The sequence below is a fragment of the Mustelus asterias genome, chromosome 3 (assembly GCF_964213995.1).
Source record: "Mustelus asterias chromosome 3, sMusAst1.hap1.1, whole genome shotgun sequence".
In the NCBI taxonomy this organism is placed as follows: domain Eukaryota; kingdom Metazoa; phylum Chordata; class Chondrichthyes; order Carcharhiniformes; family Triakidae; genus Mustelus; species Mustelus asterias.
The window spans coordinates 95,412,493-95,425,774 of record NC_135803.1 but is presented as its reverse complement, the minus strand read 5'-3'; the positions used below and the strand labels follow the sequence as shown (position 1 = coordinate 95,425,774).

General features: G+C 45.4%; 1 protein-coding gene across 6 annotated transcripts in view; it reads left to right on the top strand.

Annotated features, from left to right (window-relative positions):
- The window catches only part of dnah1 (dynein, axonemal, heavy chain 1), a 510,234-nt gene that overhangs the window by 132,000 nt on the left and 364,952 nt on the right, over nt 1–13,282 (top strand). For all 6 annotated transcript variants that reach the window (XM_078209369.1, XM_078209371.1, XM_078209370.1 and 3 more), the window contains 2 exons: nt 2,613–2,768; nt 9,791–9,989. In XM_078209369.1, coding sequence (XP_078065495.1) covers nt 2,613–2,768; nt 9,791–9,989 — 355 coding nt within the window. The remainder of the gene's footprint in view (nt 1–2,612; nt 2,769–9,790; nt 9,990–13,282) is intronic.

Sequence of the window (13,282 nt, the reverse complement as noted above, 5' to 3'; positions counted from 1 at the left end):
ACATCATCGGCGTAAGCCGAAAGGATCACCCCGATGCCCGGCCCGCGCAGAGTCAAACCCGACAGCCTCTTCTGCAAGAGGCGCAGGAATGGCTCCACGCATATAGAATACAGTTGGCCATTCAAGGGGCAGCTCTGCTGCGCTCCTCTCCCAAAGTGAAGGGGCGCCATCAGGGACCCGTTAACTTTAATGAGACACTCTGTGGTGGAGTACAGTAATCAGATCCGGGCGACAAAGTGCGTCCCAAACCCAAATGCCCGCAGAGTTCCGAGCAGATACTTGTGATCCACCCTGTCGAACGCCTTCTCCTGATCAAGGGACAGGAAGGCGTTCGACAGACCAGCTCTCTGGGAGTGGTGGATCAGGTCCTGGACCAGATGGAGGTTGTCGTGTATTGAACGGCCCGGGACCGTGTAGGAGTGGTCAGGGTGGATCATGTGGTCCAGCACGGAGCCAAGGCGTGTTGACATTGCCCAGGCAAAGATTTTATAATCCGTGTTGAGGAGGGAGACCAGTGCCAGTTTTTAAGGAAACGGAGATCCCCCTTCTTGGGCAGCAGGGCAATGACGGCCATGCGCCATGAAAGGGGCATCTCCCCGGTTGCAAGACTCTCCCCCAGGTCTCCCGTGTAGTCGTTCCCCAGGACATCCCAGAACGCCCTGAAGAACTCCACGGTCAACCCGTTCGGCCCCGGGGCATTCCCCCTGGAGAAGCTGTCGAGGGCAACGGTCAGCTCCCCCAGGCTTATTGGGGCATCAAGCCTGCTGGCGTCCTCCGGGCTGACCTCCGGCTGGTCCTCCCACAAAAGTCTGCGGGCAAGCTTGTTGGACAGATCCGGAGAGAAGAGGTCATTGTAGTAATCTCGGGCAATGGCCCTGATGCCCTCCGGATCCGAGACAGGGGAACCGTCGTCAGCCAGTAGCATAAGGAGCTGCTGATGGTTATCCCGCCCTTTTTCCAGCAAGTAGAAGAAGGGAGAGCTGTGGTCCAGGTCCACGCGGAACTGGAGCCGTTACCTCACTTAGGCGCTGCGAGACCCGATGAGTTGCAGGTCCTGCAGCACGCCCTTCTCCCTGTACTCCACCGCAGGACAGGGTCCGCATCGGGCTGACTGAGGTGTGATTCCAGGTCGAAAACCTCCCGCTCCAATTCCTCGACCCTGGATTTCCACCTCTTTGTCGACCCCCTCGCGCACTCCTGACAGAAAGTACGGATGTGAGTCTTGACCACATCCCACCATAGCGTCAAGGAGGGGAGCGTCTCCGCTTCCTTCTCGAGCCGGCCCAGAAACGATGAAATGAGTTCAGGAACCGCCCGTCCTCCAGCAACAGGTTGTTAAAGTACCAGTATGCAGACCAGGCTCTCCACACCGCCCCCCCCCCCCCCCCCCCCCCACCGGCCCCGATGCGAGACAGAACAAAGTCCGCCCACACCAGGTGGTGGTCCGCGCACCTGCTGCATGGAAGCCCTCGGAAGGTCGGACACTTATGCCCTTGAAATGTAAAGGCAGTCGAGTCTGGATGCACCAGTTCCAGGCCTCACCTAAGTGAAGGTTCTGGTTCTGGAATGGAGATGTCTCCAGACGTCCACCAAGTCGTGAGTCCCTAGCAGGTCCCACAACTTCACCACTGCTGCGGTGCGCTGCCAAGGGCCGGGGGTGCAGTTGAAATCCCGCCCGAGAACGATGCATTCATCCCCTTTGATGGTGCCCAGATGAGTGGACAGTTTCTCGTAGAAAGTCGTTTGCTGCGATCCAGCGGTCGGTGTGTAGACATTCAGAAAGTGAATGACCACACGGACCGTCAAATGCAGCAATCGGCCTGGCACAGGCTCCCTGACCCCCAAGATCTCCAGTTGAAAATGAGCGGCCAACAAGATAGCCATCCCACTGGAAGCGAGTGTGAGATGACCCAGGTAGACCCCCCTCGCCACTCCAGGAGCCATTGGACTTTGTCTCCTGGGGTGGTGTGGGTTTCTTGCAGGAAGCACACCACATACTTCCCATCCCGGAGGACCGAGAAGTTCTGGATCCTGCAGAGTGGCTCACTGCTGCCGTTGCGTTGAGGCTGGCTATGGTCACCTTCGTATCAGTAGCTTAGTATTGCAGTCATCACTTATCTAATTGTCTGAAGGAGTGGTGACGCAAGATGTGCCGGTCCACTCCCTCATGAGCCCAGCAAGGAACCTGCAATTGGTGGGATTAAAAGGATTTCAGCATGCACAAGAGGCCAGAGTTTGAGGAATTTACAAAGTTAGGGATAGGACACAGATTGTTCGCAATGTATTTGACCCTGAGCTGAGCTTCCAACCCTACAACTTCTCGATCTTAAAACTTACTTCCACCTCAATACTGTCCTTAAAATCAATCTTTTTGATCAAGCCTTTAGTCACCCATCCTAATTATTCAGTTATCCTCTCGTGAAGTATTTTGAGAAATATTCCTATGCATCAGGGGCTATATTGCCAGCTGTTGTTACTATAGATTGGACAAGGACTGAACAGCATTGAGTTCAAATTTGCAACAGTTCCCATTAATTCTCAGTGTACTATTACCCTGGAGACTAGTGTAGAAACTAGGCAACTAATGATTTCACGCAACTTTTATATTTTAGATGGTGGTAGCTGGATTTTCTGCTTATACTGATATGCATCGTGCACATGAAATTGCCAATGAAGTTAGAAGAATCCACAAACAGTTGACGGAATCCCAGCATTTAGCACAACTATATAACAGCAGAGAACGACTCTTTGAACTGCCAGTCACTAATGTGAGTAATCAAACACCTGGATAGGGATAATGGGTATGAACTTGAATTGGGATAAATGAATGGTTGTTTCCCACAAGCATCTGCACTGGAGTCTCAACTATTCACAATGTTTATTAATTACCAATAGAAAGCTATATATTTAAGTTTGCCAGTGACACAAGATTGGGATGGCTTAATAAATAGTGTAGAAGGAGAGCATAACATTACAAAGACATTGATGGATTAAGCAAAAGAGGAAGGGCAGATAGCAATGTAATGATAATGTCACTGGACTAGTAACCTAGAGGCCCAGGCTATTGCTCTGGAGATACAGGTTCAAATCCTACCATAGCAGCTGGCAGAATTTAAATGCAATTGTTAAAAATATCTGGAATTGGAAGCTAATTTCAGTAACAGTGACCATGACACTATCATCAATTGTTGTCAAAACCCATCTGGTTCATTAATGTATTTTAGGGAAAGAAACTGCTATCCTTATCTGGTCTGGCTTGTATGTGATTGCAGACCCACAGCAATGTAGCTGACTCTTGAAAAAAGCTGCCCTCTGAAATGGCCTAGCAAGCCACTCAGTTCAAAAGCAATTAGGAATGGGCAACAAATGCTGGTGATTGGCCACATTATTTGAACAAATTTTCAAAAAACTGGCAGATAGATTGCAATGCAGGTAAGTGTGAGATCAACCACTTGGACCAAAAATTGAATTGAATTGGATTGATTTATTATTATCACATGTATTGGGATACAGTGAAAAGTGTTGTTTCTTGCGAGCTGTTACAAAGAAAATATACCATTCATAGCCACACCGACCCCGACAATATGGCAAGGTCTACAAGATATAACAGGCTACAAGATGAAGGCATGTAAAATCGCCGGCTCCCTGATGAGCTCAATGCATTCTATGCCCGTTTTGAGCAAGAGGTCAGCGAGAGCATGCCCTCCACCCTGGAAGAACCTGTTTCTGGGGTCACCATTGCCATTGCAGATGTCAGAGCAGCTTTCTTGAAGGTCAACCCACGCAAAGTGACTGGCCCGGATGGGGTACCCGGGCGAGCATTCTGATCCTGCGCGGATCAGCTGGCGGGGGTATTCACAGATATCTTCAACCTCTGTACAACAATCTGAGGTCCCTAACTGCTTCAAGAAGACGACCATCATCCCGGTACCTAAGAAAAACCAAGCAGCATGCGTTAATGACTATCAGCTGGTCACTCTGACATCCATCATTATGAAGTGCTTCGAAAGGTTAGTCATGACATGACTACCTGGATCCACTACAGTTTGCCTACTGCCGCAACAGGTCCTCAGCAGACGCCATTTCCCTGGCTCTGCACTCAACCTTGGAACACCTAGATAACAAGGACAGCTATGTCAGACTCCTAATTATTGACTACAGCTCAGCCTTCAACACTTTTATTCCCATGAAACTCATCTCCAAACTCTGTGGCCTGGGGCTCGGCACCTCCCTCTGCGACTGGATCTTGAACTTCCTAACTAACAGACCACAATTAGTAAGGATAGGCAACAACATCTCCTCCACGATCATCCTCAACACCGGTGCCACACAAGGCTGTGTTCTCAGCCCCCTACTATACTCCTTAGATACCTATGACTGTGTGGCCAAATTCTCCTCCAATTCGATTTTCAAGTTTGCTGACGACGCCACCGTAGTGGGTCGGATCTCAAACAATGACGAGACAGAGTATAGGAATGAGATAGAGAATCTGGTGAACTGGTGCGGCAACAATAATCTCTCCCTCAATGTCAACAAAACGAAGGAGATTGTCATTGACTTCAGGAAGCATAGAGGAGAACATGCCCCTGTCTACATCAACGGGGACAAAAGGGTTGAGAGCTTCAAGTTTTTAGGTGTCCAAATCACCAACAACCTGTCCTGGTCCCCCCATGCCGACACTATAGTTAAGAAAGCCCACCAAGGCCTCTACTTTCTCAGAAAACTAAGGAAATTTGGCATGTCCACTACGACTCTCACCAACGTTTACAGATGTACCATAGAAAGCATTCTTTCTAATTGTACCACAGCTTGGTATGGCTCCTGCTCTGTCCCAAGACCGCAAGGAACTACAAAAGGTCGTGAATGTAGCTCAATCCATCACGCAAACCAGCATCCCATCCATTGTCTTTGTCTACACTTCCCGCTGCCTCGGCAAAGCAGCCAGCATAATTAAGGACCCCACGCACCTCGGACATTCTCTCTTCCACCTCCTTCCTTCGGGAAAAAGATACAAAAGTCTGAGGTCACGTACCAACCGATTCAAGAACAGCTTCTTCCCTGCTGCTGTCCAACATTTGAATGGACTTACCTTGCATTAAGTTGATCTCTCTCTACACCCTAGCTATGACTGTAACACTGCATTCTGCACTCTCGTTTCCTTCTCTATGAACAGTATGTTTTGTCTGCATAGCGTGCAAGAAACAATACTTTTCACTGTATGTTAATACATGTGACAATAATAAATCAAATCAAATAGGGTACATAGGGGAGCAGGAAAGGACAGGGTGCAGACTATTGTGTTACAGTTACCGATAGGGTAAAAAGAAAGATCAACTTAATGTGTGATCGGACCATTCAGAAGTCTGATGGCAGTAATGGACAGATCTGAGTGATACTTTTTAAACGGTGAACTGCTAGAAATGTGGAGGTCCAAAGAGATTTAGGATCCAAAGGGATTTGTGTGCCCATGTACACATATCACTACAATTTAGTGGTTAAGTACAAACAAAATCAAAAAGATGGGAACACAGGAGGAGGATTAGGCCAATTTGCCCATTAAGCCTGATCTACCATTCAAATAGATCTTGGCTGATCCTCTACCTCCATGCCATAACATAAGAACATAAGAACATAAGAAATAGGAGCAGGAGCAGGCCATCTAGCCCCTCGAGCCTGCCCCGCCATTCAATAAGATCATGGCTGATCTGACGTGGATCAGTCCCACTTACCCGCCTGATCCCCATAACCCTTAATTCCCTTACCGATCAGGAATCCATCCATCCGCGCTTTAAACATATTCAGCGAGGTAGCCTCCACCACCTCAGTGGGCAGAGAATTCCAGAGATTCACCACCCTCTGGGAGAAGAAGTTCCTCCTCAACTCTGTCTTAAACCGACCCCCCTTTATTTTGAGGCTGTGTCCTCTAGTTTTAACTTCCTTACTAAGTGGAAAGAATCTCTCCGCCTCCACCCTATCCAGCCCCCGCATTATCTTATAAGTCTCCATAAGATCCCCCCTCATCCTTCTAAACTCCAACGAGTACAAACCCAATCTCCTCAGCCTCTCCTCATAATCCAAACCCCTCATCTCCGGTATCAACCTGGTGAACCTTCTCTGCACTCCCTCCAATGCCAATATATCCTTCCTCATATAAGGGGACCAATACTGCACACAGTATTCCAGCTGCGGCCTCACCAATGCCCTGTACAGGTGCATCAAGACATCCCTGCTTTTATATTCTATCCCCCTCGCAATATAGGCCAACATCCCATTTGCCTTCTTGATCACCTGTTGTACCTGCAGACTGGGCTTTTGCGTCTCATGCACAAGGACCCCCAGGTCCCTTTGCACGGTAGCATGTTTTAATTTGTTTCCATTGAGATAGTAATCCCATTTGTTATTATTTCCTCCAAAGTGTATAACCTCGCATTTCTCAACGTTATACTCCATTTGCCATATCCTCGCCCACTCACTCAGCCTGTCCAAATCTCTCTGCAGATCTTCTCCGTCCTCCACACGATTCACTTTTCCACTTATCTTTGTGTCGTCTGCAAACTTCGTTACCCTACACTCCGTCCCCTCCTCCAGATCATCTATATAAATGGTAAACAGTTGCGGCCCGAGTACCGATCCCTGCGGCACGCCACTAGTTACCTTCCTCCAACCGGAAAAACACCCATTTATTAACCCTGTATCCCTAGATGTCATTATAATGGAAAACTGTACTGAATGTCTTGAATGTGCTCAATGATTGCGCTTCCTAAACCCTTTGGGTAGAGCTCCCACTTGGTGAAGGAATTCTTCCTAATCTCAGTACTAAATGGCCTTCCCCTTATTCTGTGATTATGTGTCCTGGTTCTAGACTCACTAGCAAGGGGAGATATCCTATCCACATTTACCCTGCCTTGCCCTCTACAAATTTTGTAGGTTTCAGTGAGGTCACCCTTCATTCTTCAAAACTCTTCTACAGGCCCAGTTACATGCCAGAGCAGTCCATGTTTTCCCTGGGGGTCAGCTATTTGGCAGCTTTGGCTTTCTGATTTCTTCTGTAAATTTCACAATGTTTATTTACACAATATAAAGAAGCTTCAAGTGCTTGCAGTTTCTTCAGCTGATATTTAAATGGTATGGATGAGTGACAATTTTATTGGCCCTTAGTGAAAAAAGAGTTTTGCAAAAATGTAAAGTTATCAATGGATGACTCTTTAAAGCTTTTTCTTTTACACATCCTAATGTCACCATAGGTTCATTGGTACTATACAGTGTTTGGTTGGTGAATGGGCATGGAAATGCCAGAGCTTAGCATGAGGGCACAATGAGGATCTTTTAAACTTACCTTTCAAAAGGTTCCTTCATGCAGACTATGGTTCACAACACCTCTGAGGTGCCGTGAGCCACTACTCTTAGAAAAGCTTGCATGTAAAGTCATGGAGGACCAGGACACACTTATTCCTGCAGTGGAGCTGGCCAGGTTGGGAGTGAAGAGTGCAGACTCATGATCTGAACTAACCTGCACCCTTAAAAGGCCTTATTGAAAATCTGAAACCCCAGGAATGGGGTCATGAATCCTAAAATAGGTCCTGGCCGCCATTGTCACCATTCATAGAATCTCAATGAAAATCCAGCCCAAAATCATCTGAAAAGTTCACCAGAAAAGGAAGACATAGCAGAAAGGGTAAACTTAAGAAAAGAGAAAGAGGAAATGAAAGTAGAATTGGAAGCAAACAGATATAGAAACAAGATTGAGAACAAATGCAGGGAGAATTGAAAGAGAGAGAAACAATATTAATATGGTATTTTATTCAAGAATCATTATCAAAGTTCAAAGGCTAACTAACATCCAAAAAATCATACATAGGCTAAGTAATCAGGTTAAAAATATTTAGGGTGGCATGGTGGCACAGTGGTAAGCACTGCTGCCTCACAACACCAGGGACCCGGGTTCAATTTTGGCCTTGGGTGACTGTGTGGAGTTTGCACATTCTCCCCGTGTCTGTGTGGATTTCCTCCAGGTGCTCCGGTTTCTTCCCATACTCCAAAGATGTGCGGGTTAGACTGATTGGCCATGATAAATTGCCCCTTAGTGTCAGGGGGATTAGGAGGGAAAATATGTGGGGTTATGGGATAGGACCTGTGTAGGATTGTTTTTGGTGTAGGCTTGAAGGGCCAAATGGCCTCCTTCTGCACTGTAGATTCTATGATTCTGTGGAAATATAACAATGGTGTGTTATAAAAATAGGCAAACAAATTTAGCAGGTAATTGGGCAGTGGTTTTAAACAAAGTGATGTTGAATTAGAAGTATATTCAAATTACAAATCAATATACCATTCTTACAAACAAGCACTGAATTTAAATACTTATAGAATCATAGAATCCCTACAGTACAGAAGGAGGCCATTCGGCCCATTAAGCCTACACCAACAATAAATGCACACTATCCCTATAACCCCACATATTTACCCTGTTAATCTTCCTGAAACTAGGGTCAATTTAGCAAGGCCAATCAACCTAACCCACACATCTTTGAAGTGTAGGAGGAACCCGGAGCACCCAGAGCAAACTCACGCAGACACAGGGAGAATGTGCAAATTCCACACAGACAGTGACCCAAGCTGGGAATCAAACCCAGGTCCCTGGCGCTGTGAGGCAGCAGTGCGACCCCAATTGAAATCTCGGCGGCACAGTAGCACAGTGGCTAGCGCTGCTGCTTCACAGCTCCAGGGAGCTGGGTTCGATTCCCGGCTTGGGACACTGTCTGTGTGGAGTTTGCACATTCTCCTCGTGTCTGCGTGGGTTTCCTCCGGGTGCTCCGGTTTCCTCCCACAGTCCAAAGATGTGTGGGTTAGGTTGATTGGCCATGCTAAATTGTCCCTTAGTGACCTGAGATGCGTAGGTTAGAGGAACTAGTGGGTAAAATATGTAGGGATATGGAGGTAGGGTCTGGGTGGGATTGTGGTCGGTGCAGACTTGATAGGCCGAATGGCCTCTTTCTGTACTGTAGGGATTCTATGAACTCTGTAACGATTAGGGCTACATAAGTGTAAAAAATAAACGTATGGAATACCACAGTTAGGAAGAGACACACACTTTTATTTTGACTTTTGACAGAACCATAAAAAAATCAAGCAATATTTACTGAATTATGTGCAACATTGTATCCTGGACTCATGTTCACCCAGAATAGGTTGATCTGCAAGTTTATCTTGTAGCATTTTTGCAGCCAAAAAGTAATATGGATTTTTATCCAATCAGTCTGAGCTACAGTTTAACCCAGGTTCTAAAAAAGACAGTGTGATAACTGACAAACACTCAATTTATTTTTTACATTTATATTAAAATTTTGATATTTTTGATCCAAAATTTCTTGCTGTTATGCTGGCTTAAGTTCTTGACTAAGAAATTTCATTTCTGTGATTTCTCAGCATGTGATTCCTGCTTGCTAAAATGAACGGGCATAGCAGTGCAGCTTTGGGGCACAAATGTGGAAATCCAAGATGCTCCTTTTAGCTCGGAGAGAGTTAATTAAGCAAATTATGGATTTCTCGAGAACCATGGCACCAGTGCCTCTTTGTACTGCGATGCATTATCTCAAGGTCATGTAATCAATCATTTTGATTATACACAGCAGATAACCTATACAAGAATCTTGAAACTTCCTTCTCTAAAAGAGATTAAAATTCTTTGATGTGTTCTACTGAATCATTTGGATTAATAATTTGGCCTTTGTACTGAAAGTAAGAAAGTAAACTTAGTGCCATATGCTGACACTCTGTCCTTTTCTGTGAACAGTATGAAAGGCTTTACAAGATGGTAAAGGAATTCCATCCCTATCGGGATCTATGGACAACTACATCAGACTGGTTACGCTGGCACGACAGTTGGATGAATGACCCACTGACCACTATTGATGCTGAACAAATAGAGAAGAATGTAATTGAATCCTATAAGACTCTGCATAGATGTACCAAATTCTTTAAGGACATTCCAGGTAAATAGTTACTTCTATTTCCTTTATAGAATATAAATAAATTCTGATAATGCAAATAAGTTTTTATTGAAAAAAATTGATCATCCAATAATTTTTTTTTAAGAAGTCAACTGAAGAATGTGTGTGGTTATTATTTATATGAATTTCCATAAGACATTTGATAAAGTCCCTCATAAAAGTCTATTAATTAAAGATGAAACCCATGGACTTGAAATCAAATTATTTATCTGTTAAAAAATTGACTGATTGGCAAGAGGCAGACAGTGGAGCTAAGTTTGCAAGGCATGACGAGAACTCCAGTTTGCAAGGCATGACTAGTTTCCTACAAGTATCTATCTGGGGCCACAGCTATTCAAAGTCTTAATGACTTAGATAATGGTAGAGAAAGCAACATGTACAAGCTTAATGATGACACAAAAAATAGGCAGAATTGTAAACAGCATAGGTTGAAAGCCACATGTACAAACTTGTTGAGGACACAAAAATAGGCAGAATTGTAGGTTGAAGCACAAAATTACACAGAGATGTTGGTATATTAAAAAAATGCTAAAACATTTTAATGCAACAAAATATGAGGACATCTACGGGCGGCACGGGAGCACAGTGGTTAGCACTGCTGCTTCACAGCTCCAGGGACCTGGGTTCGATTCCAGGCTTGGGTCACTGTCTGTGTGGAGGTTGCACATTCTCCTCGTGTCTGTGTGGGTTTCCTCCGGGTGCTCCGGTTTCTTCCCACAGTCCAAAGATGTGTGGGTTAGGTTGATTGGCCATGCTAAAAATTGTCCTTAGTGTCCTGAGATGCGTAGGTTAGAGGGATTAGTGGGTAAATATGTAGGGATATGGGGGTAGGGCCTGGGTGGGATTGTGGTCGGTGCAGACTCGATGGGCCGAATGGCCTCTTTCTGTACTGTAGGGATTCTATGATTCTATGATCCACTTTGGTCCTGAAAAGGGTAAAACAGAGTACTTTCTAAATGATAAAAAGCTAGAAAAAGTGAAGATCCAAAGAAACATGTCAGTCCAGGGATTTTCCAGTCCTGCCCACAGCAGAAATTGTTGCAGTATATGATGAGCATGAGGAGGGACAAGGAAATCAACACATCCCCTTTCCATCTAGACTCTGGTCCATGTAACTATGAAAACAGTGAACCCAACCCTAATTTTCCATTCAATAGCAGTGCTACACTTATCATCTGTTATTGACCATAAAGTGCCCTCTTGGCTACAATGATGAAATAAAATTTGCCACAAAACAAACATTTCAAACTAACAAATTAAATCATCCAATGTTTCATATAAAAGTTGACTAGTCATGTCTTGCACATTTGCTTAGTGTCTGTACCTAGTACTTCTAAGCAATGCCACCCTGATGGCTGGCATACTGTTCAGTGAAAAAGACTACAGATGGCCTTGCAGGTTGACTTTGCACAGCTCTGGGTTAAGAAGCCTCCTTCTGGACTGCACAACCTTAGTATATGCAGCAGCATTCTGGTCTAACTGAAAGGCTAATAGCAATTTTATTGGCAGAATAGGAGCAGTGGGAGGACAAATACTTTATTGTCAGAGAATTTTGTGCTCTAGGGCATCGCTGCTACATGCCTCTAGGCTGTCAGTATCTGAATTGGTGGCTGTGGGTGTGAAATTGAGTGACTGTGTTTCTTCATCATTAATCTCTTCCTCCTCTTCCATTTTCTTGCTCCTTCACCCCTGTGTGGCTAGGTAGTACTTGGTTTTAAAAAGAAGGAAAGCACATCAGCAAAGTAACAGAAAAGGTTGTCAACAGTGCTGTCAAACAGCACTTGTCCAGAAACTGACACTCAGGGCCTGATCTTACTGACTGTTCGTCTCCCACTGCTATTGCAAACGAGGATGGAGAATTTAGCGCTCAGCCAAATCTTCGTTCACTGTAGTGGGACCAGAAATTCCCAAATGGCTGGAAAATTCCGCCTTCAGTTTGGGTTCTACCAGGGCCTCTCAGCTCCTGACTTCATTACAGCCTTGGTTCAAACATGGACAAAAGAGCTGAACTCAACAGGTAAGGTGAGAGTGACTGCCCTTGACTTCAGGGCTGCAGTTGATTAAGTGTGACATCAAGGAGCCCTAACAAAACAGGAGTCAATGGGAATCAGGGAAAACTCTTCACTGGTTGGAGTCATACCTAGAACAGAAGAAGATGGTGATAGTTGTTAGAGTTAATCATTTCGATCCTAGGGCATTGTAATATCTTCAATCAGGCCATTGAGGTTGGCCAATTGGAGTATGAACTCCCTGATTAAGGATCCGATTGATGGGCCAATCAGGGAGTCTTTGCCTTGTATTTAATCGGGAATGTCAGTTCCTCTGACACCCCTGGAGATAGACTGCTAACTACTAGCACTCTGTACTGCTGTTAGAGTTTGTAAATAAAGGGATTTTGGTGAAGGGACTTCTGCCTCCGAAGACTTATTACAGGCAACACAGCAGGAATTTCTCAGGGAGCTAGGCACAACTGTCATCAGCTGTTTCATCAATGACCTTCGCTCCATCACGAGGTCAAAAGTGGAGATGTTCGCTAATGATTGCACAACATTCAGCACTGTTTGCAACTTCTTAGATACTGAAGCAGCCTGTGCCCACATGCAGCAAGACCTGGAAAATATTCAGGCTTGGGCTGATAAGTGGCTAGTAACATTTGTGCAACATAAGTGCCAGGCAATAACCATCTGCAACAAGAGAGAATTCAACCATCTCCTCTTTACATTCAAAGATATTTCCATCACTCAATGCCCTACTATCAACATTCTGGGGGGGTTACCATTGACCAGAAACTAAACTAGGGCAGCCATGTAAATATGGTGGCTACAGCAAAAGGTCAGAGACTTGGAATTCTGCAGCAAATAACTCATGTCTTGACTCCCCAAAGCCTATCCACCTTTTACAAGGCACAAGTCAGGAGTGTGATGGAATACTTTCCCTTTGCCTGGATGAGTGCAGCTCTAACAGCGCTCAAGAATCTCAGCACCATCCAGGACAGAGCAGCCCACTTGATTGGCACCCCATCCACAAACATTCACTCCCTCCACAACTGACACATTGGCATTAGAGGGTATCATCTACAAGACTCACTGCAGGATCTCATCAAGGCTCCATCAACAGCACCATCAACAGCACCTTACAAACTCACAACCTCTACCACCTAGATGGACATCTAGGTGGTAGAGGTCAGCATGGTGGCACAGTGGTTAGCACTGCTGCCTCACAGCGCCAGGGACCCGGGTTCAATTCCGGCCTTGGGTCACTGTCTGTGTGGAGTT